Below are 26,795 nucleotides of genomic sequence, written 5' to 3'. Positions count from 1 at the left end.
TAGTTCACATTTTTACTTTTTTATTTGATTGTAAAAAAAGTAACCTTGGCATGAAAAAATTGTCTAGTTTTCTCGCATGTGCTAATGCTTCACTTTTTTTATTGCTTAGTCAATGTTTGACCGTTGGGTTTTCTTTATTTAGGCGATGATTGTTTTTCATAATCATGTGACTACTTAATTTGTGTTAGGGACTTAAAGTGGAATTCATTTTTAATTAATTCCATTAAATCATAATTATTATAAAGTTGCACTATTTTGTGCTTGTTTTGCATAGTATGGGAGAGTACTAGTTTTTATTTATTTATGTGCAATTACCAATATATTCTAACTGAAGCATATAACAAAAGAGTTTGAAAATGAGTATTTGTAACTCGTTCATGTTAGGCATAGTTGTATAATATAAATTTTCTTGTAATTCTTTTTAGGATTAAACCACTCACATAAGTCATTCTTCGTTAGAAATGAATGTGTTCTTCTTTGTGTTTTGTTCATGATCTAAATTTGTAGTACTAAAAGCTAACTACATTTTTCTAAAATTATTTTTTGGTCATTTTGTATCCTTTCTTCATTCTCTTTCTTCTTTTAGGGTAATTCCAATGCCCTTAATTCATTTTCCTTAGAATAAATTTTGTTTATTTTCATTTTAATTTTTTTTAATAACACGACTTTCACAATTATATCTTCCTTGGATTGAAATTTCTATTTTAAATAGTATTTAACCTTTTTCAGTTAATATGTTCATATGTCATTTATTATTGGTAAAAAAATGTCTGGCATGAAAAAATATGTCTAATTTTCTCGCTTGTGCTAATGTCTCATCTTGTTTTTTTGTTGTTGCTTAGTAAATTATTTGATCATTGGATTTTATTTGTATAAGCGGCGACTGCTTGTTGTAATCACGTAACTGCTTAATTTGTGTCAGAGACATAAAATGGAATTATTATTTTTAATTCATTCGCTTAAATAATAATTATTATTTGCGCTATTTTACACTTGTTTTGCACAACATGGAAGGGTGGAAGTTTTGTTATATTATGTGCAATTTATCAATAAATTATAATTTCCGCATATAAGAGAAGAGTTTGATAATAAGTATTTATAATGTGTTCATGTTAGGCATAGTTGTATAATATAAAATTTCTTATAAAATTTCTTGTTATTCTTGTTAGGACTAAATCTCTCCCATAAGTCATTCTTTCTTAGAAATAAATGTGTTCTTCCTTATCTGAATTTGTACTAAAAGCTAAATGCTATTTATTTCAAAAAAAATGTCCATTTTTATTATTTCATCATTTTCTTTCTTCTTTTAGGTAATACCAATGGCCTTAATTTGTTCTTCCTTAGAATAAATGTCGCTTTATTTTCATTTTTGTTTCAGGTAACACCACTTAGCTTGACTTTGATAATTTTTTCTTCCTTAGAAAGAAATGTGTTCCTCTTTCTTTTAACTTTTTGTTATTCTTTGAGGTACGATATGGACATGTCTGCTTCCGATATGACCAAAGAGATTACATGCATACATATAGGTGCATAGAAAAAAAGACTGAAAATTACATAAAATTCAGGCATCTGACATATAGGTGCTCCTTTTAGTTTTTGTGTTTAGTTAGTGTAGATGCAGCTCCGTCCTCCGGGGTACAATTTGAAAGGATGGTGTCACATAAGGTAAGTCAACTGTTATGTTTTGAGGAACATCAGCTACAGACGAGTGTGTACTACTCTTCATATTATTTATACTCTAGTACATACGCACCGTTTGTCTACCTCTTCGGCACCGTCTGTAGCGCTGCAGCATAGGTAGTCTGGGAACACGAACTTTGAACAAATGCACATGGGCAATTAAGAGCCCCCAGCCCTAGTATGCGTTGAGATTTGAACTTCTTCACTTCTAGAAATCACCTGCTCAGCATTATACGTTATTTTACTATAACCTACGGTACCCCCTCCTTCCCTCCCTCATCGTGATCCCCATTCTTACTTGGTTCGTAGTGGGAAGTGGGAACAAGAGCGTGCCATGCACCACTCGAGCTCGACTCCCCTCTCCCGTTGACGACGTTCGCCACATGATGGTTAAACCATCGCCGATGGAAGGTGCGTGCAACGCGCGGCGCCGGACAGCTTCTGTGGCTAGCGACAGCATAGCAGTGATGGCGGAGCAGCACGACGGCAAGCCGGCCAACGGCGTGCGCTGGCGGCCGCACTACGGCTGCCCGGCAGCGGGAAGCACCACCATCCCCCTCGTGTTCCTTCTCTTGCTCACCGGCGCGCTGCTCCTCATCCTCGGCCCGACCGACTCCATCCTCACCCTCCCCAGCCTCCGCGTCGTGTTCAGCAACCCCATCCACATTGCCACCGCAGCTCCGCCAGCGGTGCCGCCCGCAGCCGCCAACGTGAGCGACGAAGACATCGGCCTCCCGCCGCCCCGGCAGCTCACGGACCCGCCCTACTCGCTGGGCCGCACCATCCTGGACTACGACGCGCGCCGGTCCGCGTGGCTCGCCGCGCACCCGGAGTTCCCCGCGCGCGTGCCGCCCGCGGGCCGGCCGCGGGTGCTGGTGGTGACCGGGTCCGCGCCGGCACGGTGCCCCGACCCGGACGGCGACCACCTGCTGCTGCGCGCGTTCAAGAACAAGGCGGACTACTGCCGCGTCCACGGCCTGGAGGTGTACTACAACACGGCGTTCCTGGACGCGGAGATGACCGGGTTCTGGGCGAAGCTGCCGCTGCTGCGGTCGCTGATGATGGCGCACCCGGAGGTGGAGCTCCTGTGGTGGGTGGACTCGGACGCGGTGTTCACGGACATGCGGTTCGAGCTGCCGTGGGAGCGCTACGCGGCGCACAACCTGGTGCTCCACGGCTGGGAGGCCAAGGTGTACGAGGAGAAGAGCTGGGTGGGCGTCAACACCGGCAGCATCCTCATCCGCAACTGCCAGTGGTCGCTCGACCTCCTCCACGCGATGGCACCCATGGGGCCCCGCGGCCCCGTGCGCGACAGCTACGGCGAGCTCTTCGCCAGGGAGCTCTCCGGCCGCCCGCCGTTCGAGGCCGACGACCAGTCGGCGCTCATCTACCTGCTCGTCACGCAGCGGGAGAGGTGGGGGGACAAGGTCTTCTTCGAGAACTCGTACGAGCTCAACGGCTTCTGGGAGCTCATCGTGGACAGGTACGAGGAGCTGCGGCGGGAGGGCGCCTGGCCGCTCGTGACGCACTTCGTCGGGTGCAAGCCGTGCCGGCGGTACGCCGACAGCTATCCGGCGGACCGCTGCCGCCTCGGGATGGAGCGCGCCTTCAACTTCGCCGACGACCAGATACTGAGGCTGTACGGGTTCGGCCACGAGTCGCTCAACGGCACCGCCGTGCAGCGCGTCAGGAATGAGACCGGCGGGCCGCTGGACGCGGAAGACGAGGAGCTCGGTCGGCTGTTGCACCCCACGTTCAGGGCAACGTAGACGACGACTTAGCCTGGAATCGACTCTTGTTTTGTCGTGGCTGGCTTCTTCTTTTCCCATGTTGTTTTCAGTCTGATGTTTAGTTTATAATAGAGAACTCAATAGTACTAGGACTCGAGTCGAGTCCAGGGATTTTGCCTTCTCTTTATCGATGATTTACTCGGTCTACTATACAAACCCAGTGATCTGGTAGGGCATTTCCTTTACCATAATTTACACGTTAGCATTTGCTTTCTCTAACAAGGCTCTCAAGTCTCAAGTTCTTATTTTTTGTTCGTCCAATAGGATCCCATCTCTCTTGACGGCAAACAAGGGTCAAATGGTCAGGATTTCAATTTGCATCAATAAACCGGGGATCAGATCAGATATAGTTTCAAAATGTTGGGCCACACAAGAAATCCCTCCCAACCTGCCAACTATTTTGGTTCATTCCTCTTAACAAAAACATGCTTCTGCGACGCAAACGGAGAATCATCTGACGGGATGAGTGCAAAAATTCTGCTAAAAGGGAAGAATGCCAACCCCGCACAGCGCACCTCCCACTATAGTGATAGAATCTTGTCTTGGATCCATTCAGATAGCTTGCGGATCTTTTTGGTCATTTCGCCGCTCTTGGAAAAATAAGACTTGGCATTGGCAAGCATCACAGTGGCATCATGTTTGACAGCCTCCGGAGTTCTGTAGTAATCGCTCTGTAGTCTTGCTCTGATCACCTCAATGGAGAATTGGACAGGGAACCTAGAACGCAAGTTGTACAGAGAAAAATCTTTTAAGACAGGTGCTCCTTCATCATAAATAAAAACGATACGCTTCCAGAGTATGCATTGGTTGAATCTTTTTTAACCTTGTTAATGAAAATCATCAAATCTGCATTTTAACAAATATGGCCTCATAACTGAAATGGAAAAGGGGCCTTGTAGGGGTACAGCCATATATACCCAAAAACCTTGTCAAACACGCATTTATTTGACGAGATTTGGAAAATGGGCCTTGTATCAATTAGCGAATTTATGTTAGATGCTCGCTACGAGATTTGCCAACAAAAAAGGCAGTTTTGTAAAGAGGTTGGTTGCTATTATTTTCTAAAAAGTATATGTCACCTACAAATCATGAATAAAGAATCCACATTTTATGTTCCATATATCTTTAGTTCGTTAAACCTTCAAACAAACACAGGTGTGTTAACCTCCCAGAAATAAGGTATTTTATGTTCCATATATCTTTAGTTTGTTAAACCTTAAAACAAACATAGGCATGTTAACCTCCAACGGAAATAAGGTAAACTTTTTTACAAATACATGGTATACTGCATTATCTACAGATTATATGCCTCATGAGGATTATTTCACAGCAGTCATCATTCTCACTTTTGTTATAAATGAAAAAAAAACATATAGAAGCATCTGCACTGCATACTTTTATACAAGAATTACCTGTTTATGAAATCTGATTTTCCTGCAACAGTATCTAACTTCAGAACACCGTAGCGATCCTGAAGACCCGTACAAAAATACGGTAAACAGTCAAAACAACAACCCAAGAGTAGCCAAAGGGTGTAAATTTTGAAAATAAAACTTCACCTGATTTCTGAGAGACTTTTCCTGTAAACCGGTCACTGCTGATAACAATTTGTTCCTGGTACTGGGATCGATATGTGGACGGTTCCATGGAACCAATGGGTTATTAGCATCATGCACCTCCCAGGGGCTATGCGGATGTTCAGAGCCATCAGTTTCATACTGTATGACATATTTCTCCCAAGGGCTCTCAGGAAAATCAGGTGACTTAGGTCTTATTTCCAATACTCGTCCCTCCCACCAACTTCCTCCATCCTCTCCCTCATCCATCCACCAAACTTTGCACCTATCAGCGATGCTCCAGTTATACGTGGTAGTAGCTTCAAACCGTGTTCTTTCCACAAGAAAATCAGGGAACGTAACTAGCTCACGCAATGTGATTACAAACTCTTTGCCAAATCCGCTTGAAGTGTGATCAATGAATTTAATAGTTAATTCACAGCAGCTTTCCCCAGACCCTCTATCTGGCTTGTAATCAAGACCCTTAATTTTGCAAAGCTCGGCAGCTTTAAGGCCTCTGATCCGATTCGATGGGCAATTATCCGATGATTGCACTTTATAAACATATTCTTCATGGCCCTAAAAATAACAAGCGCACAGAAAGTATGATAAGAGGCGCTTCATAAATACTATTTTACGAGTCACAATGGTATATATGCTCGTATTTAACCTATGCACGATTTTCCCACCATCAACTAGTATACCTTACAACTGGGCAGGAGGGGGAAGTGGGAACAGAAGATTTATTATTATTATTTTAGTATGTTTGCAGCTGAAAGCTGCTAGCACCAAAATCATTTCCGTACTTTATACACACAATGCAGCGAAAATAAATAAATACCTGTCGCAAGTACATAACCTCATCGCCAAGTTGAGGAATATAACGGTAGATATCTTCATGCTCTAGCAACATCAACCACGGCCTCGATACTTGGTGCTTTTTCTCCAATAGATGTGTATCAGGAAAGTTGCAACTCTCTCCTTTGTTCATACAAGACTTTATACCAGCAGTCTTTGATGTTGATCCCCACATTACTTCACGCACATTTGCAACAATTCGTCTCCCACTAATTGCTGCTTCGAGGGAAGAACTTTGCACATGAGAGATTGCATCCCTTTCTCTACCATAATCAGTGTATGCACATGACCTCCTTTCGTTTCTTCGTAAACTACCAGTAAGTGCAACAGGACTGCAGTCTAGAGGTTGATGCCCACCATCATCATTGGAAACAGAAGTACTATGTCCATTTCCAAAGGCATCCGAACCCAATCTTTTCCTGTGCTTACTTGGCTCTGACCTTTTGCACACTGTGCCGTATGTGTTCGCAGATTCAAAGTCCTGGAAACGTCTGGACACACTAGTGAAGTCACTACTCCTATGTTGACTGGTGGCAGAAACCTCATCATGCTGCATGGAAACTTTAACATGGTTGATGTCACTCCCTACTGCACTAGTCTTCGATATGTCTGATGAACTTGCTCCATCTGCAAAGCCTCTTGGTCTGGACAACTTCAGTTTAAAGGATATAGACCGAGTGCTGTGGAACTGCTGACCGTGTTCCCTGTTATTTTCTTCCTCTAGATGAGTATTCTTGTTGTCAGTTATCCATTCTTTACCAGGCAAATTACCTTCACGATAATCATCAGTATTGTGGTTTTCATGGATGCTATCCAGATAAATTGCACGTTGTCTTTTCTGTACATTCTGCTCAACCCTTTGTTGGACGCCATTATCATATTGATTAGGTGTTTTCTGACAACCAGACCCATAAACGTCATGTGAAAGTGCATTATTTGAAGAGACCCACATGTCTCCTGAAGAAGAGTCCCCGAACTTGCAATGCTTTGAAGGTCGCAGCTTAAGCTCACCCCCTTTGATTGCGTCATTACTGTGAACAGTACCCGCATCATGTAGAACAGAGACCAGAGGTGATTCAGACTTGCAAGCAGAGGAGTTTCCAGGCTCAAAAGCTAGTTCCGGCTCATCGTCTTTGTATCTGGCTGCTGGAAGTGACAGCACTGCATAATGAGGTGGGAGTTCTGGATTTGCACTTTCTGAAGGAAACTGAACTTTTAGATCACGGCGTGGTATCCTCAGAATCAGTTTTCTACTATTTGCAGAATTTTTTCCCTTGGTTTCAGTGAACTGAGAAGGTCGGGTAACATATTCGGAATCATATTGGTTGGTCTCTCTACCAAGTCTTGGCAGGCCATGCCACGCTGACTGCTCAGCTTCAGTGCTTTCTGTGTTCAGTTCGTTGTCTGAAAGACTGCTCGCTGATCCATCTTCCTCTTCTGTTGAAGTTTCAATCTTCGAGAAAAAACTGTGTGTGCTGTGAGTAGCACGTCTTTGAGGTCGCAATCTCCTAGATTTAGGAGATATTTTCCTTTTGGTAGCACGGCCAGTCTTAGACTTCCTACCTCTATGTGGCCTTGACGGTGTAGCCACACCATGCCCATCCAAATTTCTTTTCTTAACTCGCCGATCAGATGAAGTAACAAAATCAGCCTGTAGAAGACGTAATAAAAGGAAAATAAGTTGAAAAGTTAGAAACCGACATAAAGGAAATGGAATGATCTTAATGTCGCCTCTTACATCAGATCTTTTCTTCTTTCTTCTAGATCTGCGGAGATTAGCAGTACTGTTAAGATTAGATCCATCAATCTCTGCACTTGAGTATGAAGCACCAGAAGCATGACCACCCCAAATCTCCTGTTCTCCTTCACTAGAATAGTCATCCATGCCATTGTACTCGGAATCAGTATCATCAGAGATCGCTTCATTTTCTGGTTCAAGCTCGATGAAGTCTGTTATCTCTGGAAGTGGTTCCCACCTATCTGGATCAATAACTGAGATGATTTGGTACTCGCCAGTGGTTGCATCGTAAGTGGGCCCAACAGCAAAATTTACCGAGGGAGGTCGCCATTCAATACCCAGGGTACCTAACCTGTGTTTCTGGTACATGCTCTGAAAAGGCTCTGGGTAAGGTATCATACCTTCAATTGGCAATTAGCAACTAACAATTATAATCATGTGCGACCAATAAATTACTAAATTATACCTTGGTTAGAAAGATAGAGAAGTTGCATACCCGAGTCGCACAAAAGGTCTTGAATATTTCTCCTATAAGGTGCAAGTTGTGTTTCCTGGGTACAGTAAGAAAAGGCATCATAAAGAAAACTTGATAGCTCATAATGCACTTTGTGAAGAGAAAAAAACAGTTCCACACAGGCAAGAATGATCAGGAACAGGGTTCAATATCCCTTTCTTGGGAAATACCGGACCCAGCAGGCGTCCAGTAGTTTTTCAAACCTGGAGTTCTGTGTTTTATCATGTTTTAAGATTCCTTAGTCTTGCAATGCTAACTTGTTTGTTGGCTTGAATAAGCACAAGAAATAAATAAAAAAGGAATAGTTACTGAAACAAATTACACCCTCTGTATGACTTCTAATGAGATGGTACGAGTAGCACCACACAAACGTTTGATATATAAAACATATTATATATTACAGCTACTAAGAAAACACATTAAGAGGTGATCGGATGATTGTGGTACAGGATGCTTGTAACTTATAAAGTTATAACATACTGTAGTAGGGAATAACAAAACATCAATGTTGTGCACTTTCAAGACTGCCATCAAAGTCAAACTTCCTGCCAATCAGCAGAGTGGTCCTCGCTCGATTTGACAGCACATAATCCACCTTACTTAGCTGCTGAGCTAGCAACACTCCATAAGTAGACTGAAATGGCGGTAGTACGTGGCATTCTTTATAAATACGGTTGGCAGCGAAAAACGACTAACGGATAGCTAGTTCAAATCATCTGACATACTACCTTGTAAACAAATGTAGTGACCTAAAACGTCTTATATTTGTTTACAGAGGGAGTATATTACTTCACCAACCAGTAAAACATATACCATCACAAAAGCAAGTCTAGGACTTCTCTTGAAAACAGTACTTTTTTTAGACAAAAAACAATACATGATACCTATACAATTTCGCTTGTTTAACAAATATTCAGAAAATATCAAAATGAAAAGTTCCACTAAAACGGATTTTGAAACAGTTCACACGATGAATCTGATGGTAGAGTTAGTTGCAGAAAATGAATATAACGACAATATACAACTCAATCGGCTAATGCAAATGCAAAAAACAGATAGCTCATATCCTCAGACGAACCTGATCAATAGCACTTCCATTTGTATCATGAACAAGGGGCCGGTAGTCTCCAAGAAAGAACTGTTTGAAAACATGAATAGTCAGCATCGATGATTGCATACAAGGAGGGATATTTCCAAAACAGGAGGATTATCCAGCGCAAACATATCTAGGTAGAGTCATGCAAACTCTCAAAGCGCCACATGGATGAATAATTCTGTGACTAAGCACCAAGGCCCTGACAGATTAGAAAGTTATACATGATCAAACTGAATTAGAATATCAACTGTGCCTCACCCAGCTGTACACATGATAATGGAGATAATGGCAGTTTGCATGACTGCACCCAACATTGGTTTGCACTAGGCATTCCCCCAATAATTTGGTAGTTCAGTAACAATTCATATACCTGATCATATTTCGCATCCTTTTGGGACTTGCCCTGCCCTGTACCAATAATGAATATTTGCCCAATTTCATCGGTGAGGACAAGTGATGTTCCATCCCTAAATGTCCATTCAGCAACACGTCAAGACATCACGACAGACAAATAAACTCAGATTCATCTGCAATCTATGGTAACTGGTCAAATGGCAAAAATTTCATTTTTGGCAATGATACATCCCAACATTACAGAGAAATAAGTAACGCTGTCAGTTGAAGTCATATTAGTTTGGCTGCACTATAACAGAAAACTAGAACACTAAGGATCATCTACATTTCGACCAGGATAGTTGCCATGCTGTAGCCTAAACAGTCAGCACATCATGGAAGCTCGCCTCACCTTTATGAACAAGGCGAGCACCCAGAAATTCTGGCATCCAAGTAGAGAGAGAAACCTAGCTGCCATTGACAGATAAGTGCACTTTTCTCCCTGGTCAACCAGATTTCACCATCAAGTCATCCGTGAAACAAAAACAGAAAAAGTCAAGAAATATAGCAGAAAAGGGAGGGATCACTTCTGAACAGAACTTAAAAAAAAGCACACCACAATATATTCTCAAAAGTTTTACTATGGAATATCCCAACCTTCCTAAGATCAATGGAACATCCTTAAAATTTATAAGTAGTCCCTGGGTTTTTTCCTGCTATTTTTCTTCATTGTTCTAAACATTTTATGGAGTATCATCTCAATGCAGGCGCATTCTTACAAAAGAAATACAAATAAAATGTACATTTGCTTAAGGGCCAAAACAAAAATTCATGTTGTCACGAATGTGAAGAAATTATAGTGACACTTACGGAGAGAACTTGCCGTCAACAAGCTTATAGTGGCCAGTTTCGTAGATCTGTACAGGCTTTCCTTCCCATATCTGGATACAGAAATAGCGTATTTTCAGGAATGAAGATAGTGACCAAGATTAAAGATGTCTAGTTGGAACTTACATCCCAGATGATTGTCTTTCCATCATACCCAGCACTCATACCTATACGGGGGTTGAACGGATGCACATCAAGAACAAATGTCTGTTGATAATGAATGTGAGCAAATTTAACAAGAGGACATTTGTTTATACAAGGGTCAACCTTTAAGAAAAAAGAAGTTGAATAACATAGTGCAGATGAATTATGAATGAGAATGGAAATCAGGATGTTGCGATCAAACAAAGCTTCAGGTGCTTGATCATTTAAACCAGTTCAATACATGCAAAAATTAGAAATGCATATAGAACTCATGAATCAAGATTGACTATAGCATAGGACAAAGAATCATTAGTTCATTACACTATCACAAGAAAAAAGAGGTTACTAATGTGAAACAATTAAAGTTAAGCATATAGATCAAACTGTGCGAACATAATTGGCTGCCAATGCACTAAACTGTCCACGATTGGGCAACAAAATATATGTGAACTGAGGTCAAGGACAATACTGCTACTACTACTCACTTCAATTCTGAAACGGCAATAATTTTGCAACACACACTGCCATACTCTTAGAAATTTTATTTTATTTTGCTGAGATTAGCATCTCCTTTCATGTTCCATGTAATTATCATCTTTAATCCATGCTCTTTGACGGCATATTCACTAAGAAAATAAGAGTTGTTTCATAGTGTTTTCACTAGTGATATGATGAATAGCATGCCCGTGATGAGTTGCCAGCGACAAAGTTCACACAAATGCACCTAACTGATAGGAAATTTCATGCACAATAAACCTGGGAATAGTTTGGATTGAAACCTTAGTTTCAGTGCGGTTTTCCTACAAAACTGTCTTTGGATTGGATTGAATGGGCTGAGCCCCTAACATAATCTGGTGTGATCTGGGTTTTGCGTATTACTGGATTAGTTTGGTTCGGTCTGGATACATACAAATTGGTTTCAGACTGTTTCAACCCATGGTCAAAACCAAATCCAGCGACCAAACTGTACGAGACCAGCGCTTCCACTCATGGCGGTCATCCACACGACCAGTCCTCAACGGCGCATCACCACAAGCTCTCTGTTGAGAAGAAGGCTACACAGGCAGAGAGAGAGTTCTCCATGGTGCTCTACGCACTAAATACGGTGACAAAATGATGGCAGCCGATCAGCCACAACCCCATCCACGGCAAGAAGCCAAGAATGCATACAGGAAATCAATTAGGAGAAGAAAAACAGAGCCGTGACTCCAGACATGCGGCAATGGCGTGCTATGGTTGCTCGACCATGGAGAAAAGAGGAGGATAAGAAATCACAGTCGGCGAGGAGGTGCTCCGGGAGCGACGGGAATATTCCTCTGTCACGACCCTGCACGCGCGACCATTAGAAAACACCGGAAGGTGGGGTGACCCCAGCCGGCGGCGCGGTCACCCAGTCGCACGGAGGCACAACACTAAGCGCAAGGCAAGGAGGTGGCCGCGAGCTAGTATTTTGGGATGGAGGCGCGCTTGTGCACGACGCAGGCCTAGCGCATGCCGCGGGTTCACTTTCGTCCCGGTGTTTGCACCGGGCAGAGGCGGAGGCTGCCGCGAGCGCGTCCCCGGCAGTCGAAGCCCTTGGCGTCTCGGCGCCAGCGTGGAGTGCGACGACAGCAGCGTCCATCCCGGAGCTCTAGGAGACGAGGTCCCGACGGCGCCGCATGACCCAAAGGGCACTGCAACGATGGGACGTCGACGGAACGGATGCGCGACTATGGCAAGACAAGCAACTGCGGCGAGGTCAGCTACGCGACGCTTGACGTCACTAGCAGCGTGATGGCGCCTGAAATCGACTGGTTCTACTTCTACCTCTCTGGTGTTGCGCTCGCTGACTCCAGTAGAGGATTCTTACTAGAGTACCAGTCCGTTAGATAAGCATGTGCATATGGATTTGTCTATGGTTTGCATCTGTGGATTCAATCCAAAAATAGGAGGCGGTTTGGATTGGTTTGAGTGAATAACTCATAGAGTTTGGTTTGATTTGGTTTGGATGATCGACATGCAGTCCTATAGTTTGGGTTGGATTTAGTTTGGATGTCAAACTATTCCCAGGTTTATGCACAAACTAAGTTTCAACATGCAATAACAAGTTGTTAACGAAATCCAAAAGTAACTCTAATGCTAGACTGCATGGCACATGCTTACTGATTCCTGATGGCCAATCAGTGAATGCACCAAGCTCCCATCAGAAGCATTCCAAACACAAATTCTGCAATCTTCAGAACATAAGACATGTTTAAGTGACATGAATACAAATGAGAACACTGAAAGATAAATTATCAATTATGTAACAACAAGATTGAATTTCTTCATGCTAGGAATACTAGGAACCTTAAATGGTAATACATGCAAATATAAGGAAAGGGTTCAGTCACAGTAAAAATATATAAAGCAGTAGACCAAAGATACCCATGATAGCAGCAAGCACAAAGCGGTTGTCCAAACTCCAAACAATCATATTCACACCCCGAGGAGTTGGATTGTATCTTTGACGTGGACCACCGCGAAGTGGTTGAGGAGCCATTGGGGGTGGAGGAACCTTGAGATGGTAAGCGCGTGTCCAGCGTCCAATCTTTCCCTGGGTTAGTGCAGGAAACAAATTGTGCAAAAAGTTATAAATTCTGCCTAAGGAAACTATAACACCAAATGCCAACTACATTCACCAGCACACACGCTAATACGACTGACCAGTTAGCGAACATGCATTAACTATTACACAGGGCACACTATTAAACTGGCTGATGTGGCAAGTTGCTTTTCAGCCAGCTCTTACTACACACCTCTAGTGATAACACACGTAATACAATCGGAAAATACAAAATATATCAGAAAATAAATATGAATGGTATTAAGGAGACAATACAGATTACTGTAGCAGCAGCCGAAATCAGCAGTAATGCAAATCGCCGTAAACATAATTAGTGAAACAATGTTTGTCAGGAGCAAACTTGGAGTTTTAGGTCCCATTAACTTACATGTGATCTCCGAGACCGCGGAACCCATATAATTGCGCTGCCATCACGGGAGCAGGTAACAATATTATGTGTGAACCTGGCAAAAGGAGACACTCAGATGATGTAGAACTGAAGCCAACAATGAACACCAGTTCAACATGAGGTTAAAGATGAATGAAGTACAGAAACTAGTAAGAACAGGTAAGACAGGAGGTGAATAAACTCAAGGATTACATAAGAACATGTGAATGACCATTCCATAAGTACAAAATATACTGACCATGAATTTCTTAGCTTAAGGTTATTTTCTTCCTTACTGGTGTGACTGCTGTCAGACGAAAAGGATCTTGATACAACACATCCACTAAACTGCACGTAGTTTACATCATTTTCATGACCTGATAATATGTCCATCTCATGATTCGGTTGGTCATGTTCGTCAGAACAACTCTTGCAAGCACTCCACACCTGAAATCAACACTTCTGATGAGAAAAGGCACTTCACCTTTTCGTAGTAAAATCAGAACCTCACAAGTGGCAGTAGATAACAAGAAAACGCACCCTCGCATAAGTGTCTGAACTGCCAGTAACAAACACAGTTCCATTAGCATTGAATGAACAACATAAGATTTGGTGATTTGTTGGTTGAACTTGAACAGCACTGGAAGATGCATCACCACTCTTCCCTGGAATCAACAGCATGTGGTTACAGCAAATAAATGTAAGCGTTACCCACACACACGCAATAGACATGCTTTAATGAACTAACCAGCGGCAACATCTGAAGGTTTTGGTATATATATTCGTGGAGATTGTTGAGAATGTCTAGCATCCCAAATCCTGCATGTCCCATCATCAGATGATCTGCTCATCAATATGATGTGACAGTTAGGGAGAGCAAATAACTTACAAAGTTATAATAGGATGCCAAAAATGCTATAACAATTGTAAAAATACATACAGCAAACAAATGATGAGGTTTTATCCCAAGAACATTCAAAAAAAACATACATCTGACAGTATGCATAAGCAAATAAACGAAATATGAAAATCTGAGCACAATGCAAGGATCTACCATATGAAAACGGAAGGATGCACAGATAATACATGATACACAACAAATGTACCATTCCTATTACTTCAGGATATGGCGGAACTGCGGTAGCAGTGATATAACTTACATAAGTTTGGTGACTAGATGCTCTCAGAGTATAAAAAATGTAAGGGGCTGTTTGGATTGTGACTATGTTTGCCATATATGGCCACATTATTTTTGCCATACTTGCCACACTTGCCTAACTTGAGTTGCTCAAATTGTTAGCCACACTTTGGCTTGCCTAAGGGAATCTTGCCACACTTTTTGTGTCTATGACATGTGGGGTTCACTTCTCATAAAAAAAATCTTGCCTTAGGTGTGGCTAGAACCAAACACCCATCTAACTTGGTCAAACTTGCCTAAGGTGAGGTGTGGCAAAATGTGGCTAGAAATCAAACAAACGAAAATGAACAAAAACTGTTCGAGAAAAAAATGAACAAAACATTCATGATTTTTTCCAAGATTGGTTCGGTTTCTCTAACTTGGACACACCTAATTCGTAATTAATCCTTGTCTTGTTTGCTTGATCAAACTGCGAGCGTGGAACTTCACGAGATGAAATAGGGAAAGACAGAACTTAAAAGGATAACTGAGGTAGCTTTAAACTGTGTGCAATTAAGCATTTCCTTCACTGAAACTAAAGCAGATTGGACATGACTTCTACTAGAGACTTGTACCAGTTCCTTTTTATCATTTTGTACAGCTGCTGCCGTCAGTTAGTACATATAATCATGAATTAAATAACTACAAAGACTATACTATCAGGAATAAGAAAAGGAAACACTCACGACAATAGCTGGAAAGCAGCACCTGGCCTTGGACTAAATGCAATAGTTGTTACAACCCCAGTATGGCCCTTCAACACTGACATTGGCATGCCGTCAGGTATGCGCCACTGCTTAGTAACCAAATGCATTAGACGTATAGAAGGTAGAAAGAGAACTGTCGTAATGTTCTAGGTGGTACAGAAACTAGCAATCTTACCACTCTAATAATGAAATCATTGGAGGAAGATGCTACCACAGCATTATTGGAACTCACAGCGAGGTCAGTAATATCACCCTTAATTTAGAAGATGAAAGGTGATTTAATGGAAGGTTGTGAATATTTATGTGTTGCATTGCAATAAGCAAAGCTTACTTCATGGCCTCGGCAACTAGCCAGACAAAATGCTGTTTCCATCGCCCAAATTTTGACAAGGCGGTCATCAGAACCAGTAATAACATAACGTCCTGAGCGGTCAAAAGTAGCTGCAGAAACAGGAACAGTAAAAACATTACAGCAGGTAAAATGGAAAATGTACAGATGGATAACTATGATGATTTGGAGTTTTGGACAACAACCAAACAGCTCATTATGAAAACAGTAAAATCTTTAGAAACAGAACAAGTGGCATGCATTTGGTAAACTTTCCAGTTAATATCACCAAATAATTTCGTGGTGAACCCTAACACATATAGATCCACTGTAGGAACCTCCTGAAACTTAAATAGGTCTTAACATTCAATTAGCACAAGTATCAACAGGACTCCAAACATAGAGTAAAATTTGGCTCCTGGATATTTTACTTGGATGCCAGTTGCTAAACCCACCAAGTAGTCATGATTTAGCTCGGGGACACAACAACACTGGTGTCCAGATGAAGCACACTACACTATTTAGAATTTTGCAAGTGAAGAGGGCTAAAAGATCATTTTTGCCCTCGGAACCAAACTTGACCCACCTGTCACTGTCAGTGCCCTCTAGCACATGGACACAACTCCCTCTACCACATGGACACAACTTGAGGATCCATGTAAAGCGTGTTTGTGAGACAACTGGAGAATCCATATAGAGTGTGTTTGTGTGGCATGTGAGGGGTCACTGACAGGTAGGCTTAGTTCGATTCTGAGGCTAAAATTAACTGTTTGAGCTACCACTGTCTCCTAAAATTCAACAATGTATTACTGCAATGGCCAGAGTGTGTTCCGCAAGACCGCAAAGTGATCAAAATTCTGTAGTGTCCCTGAGCCAAATCATGGTTGCGTTTGAGCAGGCATTACCCAAGTGGAGTGTCCAAGAAGCGATTTTGCCAATATTCGTATACTTTCCTTGAACATAACTAAATTCAGAAAACGGAGAAGTTCAACGAACCACAATACGCGGCATTCTGATGTCCCCTCAATTTCTTTATAATCTGCATCTTTTCAACAAGGGTAGATGGCTTTGCAATGGCATAGCATGATGCACGTACAGAAGGAGCTCGATGATTCTTAGTGAAACCACCAATCTCCCTCAAACTTAAACCATGAACTTGATCAGCATGTATGTGTGACCACCGGAGATACCTCGGCAGCCTGAGGGTTTCCTTATCTTGCCTGCACCTATCAGCTGAAGGATCCAAGTTTGCATCAGCACGTTAAAGTAATAACTGTTAGAAATATGCAACTTGTATTCCCATGAGGCCATAGGCCAGTATATATACATGTACAGGTGCAGGAAATATGCAGAAGCCCCCTTATACAATGGGGTAAATACAAAAGGCTACATGGCTATATAAATATACTCTAACACCCCCCCTCAAACTCATGGTGGATAAACAACACTGAGTTTGGAGAGATAGAAGCCATGTTGTGCTCTAGTCTGGGCCTTCGTAAAGAAATCCGCCAACTGTAACTCGGAAGGCACATACTGAAGAGCAATAACCCGATCCTGCACACCAGCGCGCACATAAAAAGCATCAACACCAATATGCTTGGTGAGCTCATGCTTCACAGGGTCGCGCGCAATGCTAATAGCACCTGTACTCTCAGACAACAAAAGGGTAGGTGTAGTGACAGAAACACCAAAGTCCTGAAGCAACCACCGTAACCAAGTCACCTCTGCCGTCAAAAGAGCCATAGCTCGCAACTCAGCCCCTGCACTCGAACAGGAAACTGCAGTCTGTTTCTTCGTCTTCCAGGCAATGAGAGAACCACCAAGAAAAACACAGTAAGCAGAAAGTGAACGCCGATCCGAGGGATCACTAGCCCACGTAGCATCCAAATATGCCTGAAGCTGTAGTGAAGCGGAGCGAGGAAAGAACAGACGGTGAGAGATCGTGCCACGAAGATATCGGAGAACACGAAGGAGGTGACCGTAGTGAACCGAAGTGGGAGCAGAGACAAACTGACTTAGAATATGGACTGGATAAGAGATATCTGGACGAGTGACAGCTAGATAGACAAGACTCCCAACAAGATGACAATAACATGTTGGGTCAGACAAGGGGTCACCATCAGTATCACGGAGGTGAACATGGAGCTCCATGGGAGTCTCAACAGTGTGGTCATCAGTAAGAGCAGCACGAGCAAGAAGATCCTGGATATACTTTTCTTGGGAAATATAAAAGCCATTAGAGGTAGAAGAGACCTCGATCCCAATAAAGTAGCGGAGAGGACCAAGATCAGACATAAGAAACTGCTCATTGAGACGGGCCTTCACAAAGGCAATATACTCGGGGTCATCACCAGTGTTGATCATGTCATCAACATATAGAAGAAGAAGAGTCCAACCACGAGCCGAAAGGTGGATAAACAACGCCGGATCATGAGCACTCGCTGAAAATCCAGCAGCAGCCACCACAGAGGCAAAACGCTCGAACCATGCATGAGGGGCTTGCTTAAGGCCATAGAGAGAGCGACGAAGACGGCAGACCATGCCATCAGGAACAGAACACCCAGGTGGTGGCTGCATGTAAACCTCCTCACGCAGCTCACCATTAAGAAAGGCATTCTTAACATCAAGCTGAGATACAGACCAGTGGCGAACAGAGGCCACAGCAAGAAGTGTGCGAACAGTGGTCATATGGGCCACAGGAGCAAAAGTCTCATCGTAATCACGACCATGCTCCTGCTGAAAGCCACGAGCCACAAGACGAGCTTTGTAACGCTCAAGAGAACCATCAGAGCGAGTCTTAACTTTGTAGACCCACTTACAGGTGATGGGACGAACACCAGGAGGGAGAGAAACAAGATCCCATGTGCCAGTGCGCTCAAGAGCAGCAAGCTCCTCTGCCATCGCAAACTGCCATTCAGGATGAACAACAGCTTGGCGATAAGAAGTCGGCTCAAGAACAACAGTACCAGCACTTGGAAAACCAAAGCGATCAATAGGCGGAAGCGGACGAGGACGCAAGCCATAACTAGGCTCAGAGGAGGAAGTAGATGGCACATCGGTAGACGCATCCACAACACGTGAACGACGAGTATAATACCGAGGAAAAGATGGAAGAATACGAGAGATATCCGAATGAGGCGAAGATGGCGAAGAAGACACCGGGGATGAAGGTGCAGAATCATGTGACAAGCGAGGGGAGGAAACCATGGGAGATGGTGGCGTCGGAGCTGCACAAGCCGGAGAAGTAGGGGCAGTAGGACGGACGGGCAAGGGCTCAACGGGAGTGATAGGTGTGTCAGGAAAAGTGAGGAAAGATATATCCTCCACTGAAAAGGTCGAGGAAGATGGACGCGGGTAGAAGGGACGAGACTCATCAAAAGTCACATCCCGAGAAATACGCATCCGACGACCGACAGGATCCCAACAACGATAGCCCTTATGCTCATCACTATAACCTAAGAAGACACACTCAACAGATTGAGCGGTCAGTTTGGTGCGTTCGCGAGGGGCAAGAAGAACATAACAAACACAACCAAACAAACGAAGCGTCGAATAATCAGGAGAACCATCAAAAAGACGCTCGAAAGGAACGCCACCCTGCAGAGCAGTGGACGGTGAAGGTTGATGAGATATGTGGAAGTGAAGACAGCCTCAGCCCAAAAGTGAGGCGGAAGAGAGGCGGCGATCATCAACGCACGAGCCGTCTCAAGAAGGTGACGATGCTTGCGCTCAGCCACACCATTCTGAGCATGAGCACCGGGACAAGAGAACTGAGCAAGAGTACCCTGCTCAGCAAGAACTCCACGCAACATCTTGGAGATATACTCTCTAGCAAAGTCAGCACGGAACACACGAATAGGCGTAGAGAACTGAGTGTGAACCATGGCAGCAAAACGCTTATAGATAGATAAGACCTCACTACGAGAAGACATAAAATATATCCACATGTGTCGCGAGAAATCATCTATAAAGATAATATAGTAGCGATGACCTCCCTTCGAGGCAAAGGGAGCTGGACCCCAAACATCAGAGTAAACAAGGTCGAAAGGACGCCGAGACACAGTCTCGCTATGAGGATAAGGTAACTGGACCTGTTTACCAAGCCGACAACCCTGACAGTCTAAAGACACACCGCCGGAGACGGATCCAAGAAGACCACGTCGAACTAAGGATGAGAGACGAGAGCCACATAAGTGACCAAGGCAATGATGCCACTGCTGAAAAGAGCTGGTAGACAAGGCAACAGTGGTGGAGAGACTGGCGGCGGTGGCAGCGGATGGAAGATGAAGCCAGTCAAGCTCCCAGAGACCCTGAGAGTCACGGCGCCGGGGGCCAGCACCAAGAAGAGCACCAGTGTGACGGTCTAGAACAGAACATGAGTCAAAGTCGAGAATGACCCTGCAACCAGAGTCAACAATCTGACCACCGGAAATGAGCTGCATGGTAAGTCGAGGAACATGAGCAACATCGGGAACATGAAAAGACGAAGTGCTAAGAGTGCCTCGGCCAGTAACCGGGAGAGAGGTACCATCCGCAGTAAGAACATGAACGGGAGAATCGAGAGGTCGAGTAGAGGACAGAGTGGATGAATCATGAGTCATATGAAAAGATGCTCCAGTATCAAGAATCCACGGAGATGTACCTGCTTGTGTAGAGGGTGGTCTCACAATGCCAGAAGAGTTAGTAGCAGAACCAACAAAACCTGTCGGTGAAGAACCAGGGGACGCAGCGAGCAGGCATCGAAGCTGCGTAATCTCTTGCTCAGTCAGGAGCTCAACTGAAGTGGTCGACGTAGATGCACCCGACGATGAAGAGCCGGAGGCAGCCAACAGATCGCGAAGTCGCACAATCTCCTGCTCGGTGAAGTACATAGCTGAAGGAGTCGACGCAGTAGCACCAAGAGAGAAGTGACCACCACCACCCATGGAAGCCGCTAGATGTGGCGATGTAGCATGATCAGTAGCGTCCGCAGAGGTCGATGAAGGAGATGAGACCGTATGCAGACAAGCACCAAGCGCCAAGGGAAGACGCGTGTGCGAAGCGCAGTCGATGGAGTCATATGCACCAACACAACCGGTGAAAGTCGCGAGAGGTGTCGGTATAGAGCGACAATCACCATGTGCGAAGATCGCAGGAGGGGCCGCAAAAGAGCGACCAGCACAGTCTACGGAAGACGCCGAAGGAGACGACGCCATAGGCGGACGAGCACCAAGCACTGGATGCATGTGCAAGATAGGATCGGTATAGGGAACACCCCCAGAAGGCAACGGGCAGCAATGAGACATCTGACCAAACGAAGACGTACTCTTTTTTTTAGCCAACCCAACCAGTCAACGTCACTGGATGCCTGGATGGAGCAGCCCAATGTCCAAAGTAGCAGCCGAGGCCCAGGTCAACGCGCAAAGCAGCCTCGCTCAGATCGAGCGGGCGGCTGACTCGTGATGGCGTGCACGCGCGGCTGTACAGCTGCGGGCGGGCGGACGGCGGTGGAGGCCGGAGGAGACAGCGAGATCCGGCGAAGAGCAGCGGCTGGCGGCAGGATTCGACGAGGGCAGCGGGACCTGGTGAGGGCGGCCGAGACCAGCAGCTGGCGGCGGAATCCACTAAGGGGCGGCGCCGGCAAGGGAACCAGACAACCAGTCGATGGAGGACTGGCAAGGACGAACCAAAAAGACAGAGCCGGGAGACCTGTAGATGCAGACGAAGTACGTGGACGGGCGTGCAGTAGAGTAGGAGCAGCAATCGGCCGGAGAGAGACCGAGAAAGAGAGGCGCAGCGACGGCGGACGCACAAATTTTTGGATCGGAGGAGCACGAGTTGCGCGTGCGAAAAAAAAACCTAGGCTCTAATACCATGTTAGAAATATGCAACTTGTATTCCCATGAGGCCATAGGCCAGTATATATACATGTACAGGTGCAGGAAATATGCAGAAGCCCCCTTATACAATGGGGTAAATACAAAAGGCTACATGGCTATATAAATATACTCTAACAATACACTGAATTACACTGAACATAAAACTAACTACCCAAACTTCAAAACTGAAACACTAAGTTGCAACAAAAGATGTTTTAAATAGCTCAAGAAATGGGGAAAGAAATACTTTAAAGACTAGATTTCAGAATACATACATGCAAGAAGGGAAAAGGAGTTGGAGCCAAGAAGTGTTGGAAAATCAGCAGCATTTGGAGACACATCTCTAACCAAGCTGTCTGGGCGGCAGGAAGTCATCATCAGTTGCTTTAACAGCTTCACCAAGTGGTCTTTACCAATATGAGGGTATCTAAAAGCAGCATAAAACTAGTTAGCAAAAAACTTATTTGCATTTGATTGTTAAGAAAAAAGCAGACAGAAGTTTATTGTTGATAAGGCCATAAGACCATTTTAAATATGTCTGCTTACCCCTTTTGCTAATTATTATGTGATGTGCCTTTATAACATAATAACAGATTTCATAATCATTGGTTTCATCAGTTTTAGATTAGTCACACAAACACTAACTGAAGAACATCATTACCAAATCAGGAAGGGTGGAGGAAGTACGAGCTCCAGAAGACAAAACAAATAGAGTAATGTATGTGTACCTCTCAACTAGCTTTAGGTAACCCAAAGGGAGTGATACACCATCGTCATTTTCTTTGCCGCTATGAAAACCACCACGCGAATACCAAGCATGATATCTTCTAGGTAACAATTGATGCTCCAGAAGTTCATTGCACAGCTCTCCAGCGACCCGCTTAAATGGACCATGTGATAAAAAATGCAAAATTAGAAAGTAAAGTTCCCTCATATCAATATCAATAGGAGCCTCCGATGGAAAATCTGCTGGCATCACTTGATTCACAGAATCAATATCCTCAAGCATTTGGCTAGGAAAATCCAGGTGGACCATACTAATAGAGGTTGCATTAGCAGAAGGTTGATGCTTTCGAAAATCCATGTCTACAACACCACCTGCAGTTAAAAACATAAGCTTAAATACAAGAATACTGCTAGTTGATAAAGAGATATTGAGTTCTGGAAACCAGACAAGAGCTTAGCCAAGAGACAATGCAAAAACACAAGTAGAGAAGTCAAATATTGAATGGACATGAACGGTGCAGAATATTATACTCCCAAGTAATGGAGGATAATACATATTCCATAGTACAAGCACGCACATAGAGGAAAAATAATTTGGAGAACTAGCAGCAAGCTGGTAACCATGAGATGTGGAGAAAACAAATACTCCCTCCGTTCCTAATTATTTGTCATTTTAGAGATTTCAAATGGACTATCACATACGGATGTATATAGACATATTTTAGAGTGTAGATTCACTCATTTTGTTTCGTATGCAGTCACTTGTTGAAATCTCTAGAAAGACAAATATTTAGGAACGGAGGGAGTAGTTTTTAGGATGAATCTGAAATAACTTTTCAAGTGCAATTATATGAATGAACCATAGTTTAACAGAATTGCGGTACAACTGGTCCGTTACTGCATAAAAGGTTCGTCTGAATAATACCTTTTGACAACCATAGACACATCTGCAATGATGTGTGGCATTATAAAGACAGCACAACCATACATACAAGTGGAAGTTGAAAATCTAGTGCAAACAACAGCTAGGTTATCGACAATGCTATCAAGAACCTGGCCTCCACCATCAACCAACACACGACACATCACTTGATTTGCTAAAAGGTAACTTCATTTGCCAACAAATAGAAAACTCTACCAAAAGTTCATGACATGCAACTGATATAGCGGTATAGTACTAATGGAAGTTCTATACCATATACTATGTAGTCAAATGTGTAATGTAACTATTTGAATATATTCCTTTCAACCTTTGTCAGGACGTCTATATGTTTCCGATAAGTCAAAGTTCCATGTTACAATTGCACATCAGCAGATGGAACTTTGGATTTTACATAATCGTCCCTACAAACACCTATCTAATACTTGAAATTCACAAAGTACACAAACCAAGTAAGAGTTTTCTTTTACCTGCACCAAGTGAGATGTTAAGCAAGTAAACTACATATCTAGAGTGCGCAATCACCAAATACAACATAAACACAACCACCTCGCCTTGCATAGATCTTGTTTGAAATGCAAGCATCTCTATAAATTTACCTAAGGCACATGGCAGAGGTACTTACTATTCAACCTCTTCTGCTAACCAACCACTAAAACCTAGAACCTATAAGCAGGATATATATAAGAAAAACAATCCGATACATATTTCTACCCTATATTTGCACCTCCCAGCTTCACAAACTGATCGAATCATGCAAAGCATCCATGACTACTACTCGCATTCGGTCAAAACTGATCTTTGCACTAAATACAACGATATTTTTTTATGGCAAACATTTAGCTTACCATCACTACAGCCCTAGAATTCACAGCATTCAAACTGAGCAGATACAATGCCAACAGCGCTCAATCAAATATGTTCTACTAAAGCTCGTTATGCCACAAATCTCATCTACGAAAGCATCACAGGGGAAAACTCATATGAGGCTTAAGCCTGCAAACCTAGCTGTAAAACCTGTGAAACTTTTGCAATTTTTTACAAATTAGAACTTCGAGACATTTCCTATGCTTGCCACAACTGATATTACTACAGCTTCTGCATGGCATTGAACACATCAATAAGCACAAATCTACCAATCTGGCTAAGAAATTCGCAAAGTCTGAACCACCACCGCGAAAACAGAAAGCACAATATGGTCATAATACGCGCCGGAAGGGGGCTGGTGAGAGATCCACCTACTATACTCAGCAGTGCATTGATTTCACAAATGTGAAGCAATCAAGTAACCGATAAATGTAACAATTAATCAGGAGATTCATTGATAAACACTGACCAGTGGCGGAAAGCAAGTGATTAAGTGACCAGTGTTCTGTAATTGCCTTCCGTTGACGCACGGCTGCACGGCACCGCCGCCTAATGCGCCGCTGCGGCCCAATCCCTCCTCCAGCCGCACGCCAGTTGACTGCCGCGGCTGACCACCGCTCGCTGCCCCTCCTCCAGCAGATTCCTTCGCCCGCGGCGTGCCGGAGCGAACCGGCCGACGAGCCGCTTCCTTCGCCCGCTGCCGAGAGCTCCCTGCACCCCGCTTGCTTCGCCCGCTCCCGAGAGCAGCCGCCCTCCCACAGACCACCTCCCCGGACACCCTAACGCAGCTTGGGCTCCGGCCACTCTCGCTTTTCTCAGTGTTGTCTCCCGCTGCATTCGATAGACTGAATCAGTCTGGTCGAGCCAGCCAGTAGCGACCGAGGGGGGCATAATCGTCAAACGAATAACCAGACGTTCCCCATGCGTTGTCGTGGAAACTAATTGCATTATGTTTTAGTGAGATTTGATTTTATGAAACATAAATATTTTGACTAATATTATAAGAACTGAAATTATATGTATGATTTGTTACTAGCAAAAATGACCGTGTGTTGCAATGGGATAAAAATTTACAAATAAATTATTCCCAACACGACGAAAAATTATGCTTTCAACCATACAGGTTTTGCAAAACCGTTAAATATATATGCAGTTTGGTTTGCAGCCTTCCGAGTTTCATTCTCGCCTTCATTGTTTTAGATGCAATACATCCATGATGGTGTTGTCCATGGGGAGGAGCCCATAGAAGTAATGTTAATGATCGACACTCGATTTGTGATGACGGTGATAGAGCTTCGTAGACCAGACTAACTTGAGGCTCACTGGTCTAAACTCATATGGATGAGGTTAACAAAGTGACAAAAAAGTTTACATAGGACTGACATTTCAATGCCCGCATCGAGGTGATGCTGCATTATGCAACATCCAGTTCACATCTATGGCTAGCATGGAGCTATTTTTTAAAACAATACATTTTTTATTAATTTATAAAAATAATACACGGTTTAGATATATTTCACAAATAATAGGGCGTCATCTTCGGGCAAGACAACTGGAACTAATCGTCTTACTGGTAGATGATTAGTGTCTAGTCGTCCTCGCTGAACAAGGGCTTCTGGTCATCCTCCCCGAAGATGATTAGCTCCAGTCATCCTCCCTGGAGATGATTGGAACATAACTGTGTTCCTGGGACATATCTTCGAGAATCGAAGAGACGAGTGTGAGCCACCGCCCCCCCCCCCCTCGATAGCAATCCAGTGATCCAACCAAGGACATATCTTCGGAAGATGTATGTCTATGATGGGGGCAAAGGCAGAGGTTGGTAGTTTTGCGGGCGACAGAGTCAAACCTAAGTATAGTAGACGAAAGGATTCATGTTAGCATGCCACGGTCGTGGCAATTAGCAAGGTCAATGCATGTTCTGAGTGGATTGGAAGACATGCAGTTTTACGGAAGTTGATTGAGAGGACAGTTATGAGGGCAAACTCATCAAGGAACACTTTAGGGTGAGTGCGGCAACAATGAGTGTATCATTCACGTATTGTATGGTGAGCCGAGGTTTTGTAGCGGTGTTTGACAAAATATTTGAGGTACGAAATCTTATTCCACTATACATTGCAGCTGGGTGGCAACAATAATGAAAAGATGGCGGGAACTGAAGGGATGGTGGGAAAGAAGTTGGCGGAAACATAAGGGTTGGCAGGAAAGACGATGGCGGGAACAGAAGGGTTGGCGGGTGTCGGTGTCAAAACCGGCGGATCTCGGGTAGGGGGTCCCGAACTGTGCGTCTAGACCGGATGGTAACAGGAGGCAGGGGACACGATGTTTTACCCAGGTTCGGGCCCTCTTGATGGAGGTAAAACCCTACGTCCTGCTTGATTGATATTGATGATATGGGTAGTACAAGAGTAGATCTACCGCGAGATCAGAGAGGCCAAACCCTAGAAGCTAGCCTATGGTATGATTGTTGTTCGTTCTACGGACTAAATGAAGGAAATATGCCCTAGAGGCAATAATAAAATTATTATTTATTTCCTTATAATCATGACAAATGTTTATTATTCATGCTAGAATTGTATTAACCGGAAACATAATACATGTGTGAATACATAGACAAACAAAG

The 26,795-nt window shown here is 43.7% G+C and overlaps 2 protein-coding genes across 4 annotated transcripts; one reads left to right on the top strand and one right to left on the bottom strand.

Annotated features, from left to right (window-relative positions):
- The first annotated feature begins 1,575 nt into the window (after positions 1–1,575).
- Positions 1,576–3,629, top strand: LOC125551912 (putative glycosyltransferase 5). Its single transcript, XM_048715313.2, has one exon. The coding sequence runs from the start codon at positions 2,064–2,066 to the stop codon at positions 3,447–3,449; it is 1,386 nt and encodes a 461-aa protein (XP_048571270.1). The 5' UTR covers positions 1,576–2,063; the 3' UTR covers positions 3,450–3,629.
- A 155-nt stretch (positions 3,630–3,784) lies between these two features.
- Positions 3,785–25,027, bottom strand: LOC125551911 (uncharacterized). 3 transcript variants are annotated; one of them, XM_048715309.2, is made up of 23 exons: positions 24,642–25,027; positions 22,368–22,737; positions 21,915–22,066; positions 16,778–17,014; positions 15,785–15,894; positions 15,629–15,706; positions 15,433–15,539; positions 14,318–14,412; positions 14,110–14,234; positions 13,829–14,016; positions 13,570–13,645; positions 13,004–13,172; positions 12,740–12,810; positions 10,580–10,660; positions 10,436–10,506; positions 9,603–9,699; positions 9,215–9,274; positions 8,119–8,173; positions 7,623–8,023; positions 5,868–7,535; positions 5,030–5,605; positions 4,883–4,941; positions 3,785–4,187 (listed from the first exon to the last, which is right to left on the bottom strand). In XM_048715309.2, exons 2-23 carry the CDS (start codon positions 22,721–22,723, stop codon positions 3,992–3,994), a joined length of 5,028 nt encoding a protein of 1,675 aa, XP_048571266.2. In that variant the 5' UTR covers positions 22,724–22,737; positions 24,642–25,027; the 3' UTR covers positions 3,785–3,991. The 3 variants fall into 3 exon arrangements, with proteins under 3 accessions (XP_048571266.2, XP_048571268.2, XP_048571269.2); XM_048715311.2 differs by lacking the exon at positions 16,778–17,014; XM_048715312.2 differs by lacking the exons at positions 22,368–22,737; positions 24,642–25,027 and having other exon boundaries at positions 16,778–17,007; positions 21,915–22,051.
- Positions 25,028–26,795: the final 1,768 nt, after the last annotated feature.

This window comes from Triticum urartu, chromosome 4A (genome assembly GCF_056163025.1).
Source record: "Triticum urartu cultivar PI428250 chromosome 4A, HENAU_Tu73, whole genome shotgun sequence".
NCBI lineage: Eukaryota > Viridiplantae > Streptophyta > Magnoliopsida > Poales > Poaceae > Triticum > Triticum urartu.
This window is presented reverse-complemented; position numbering and strand designations above follow the sequence as displayed.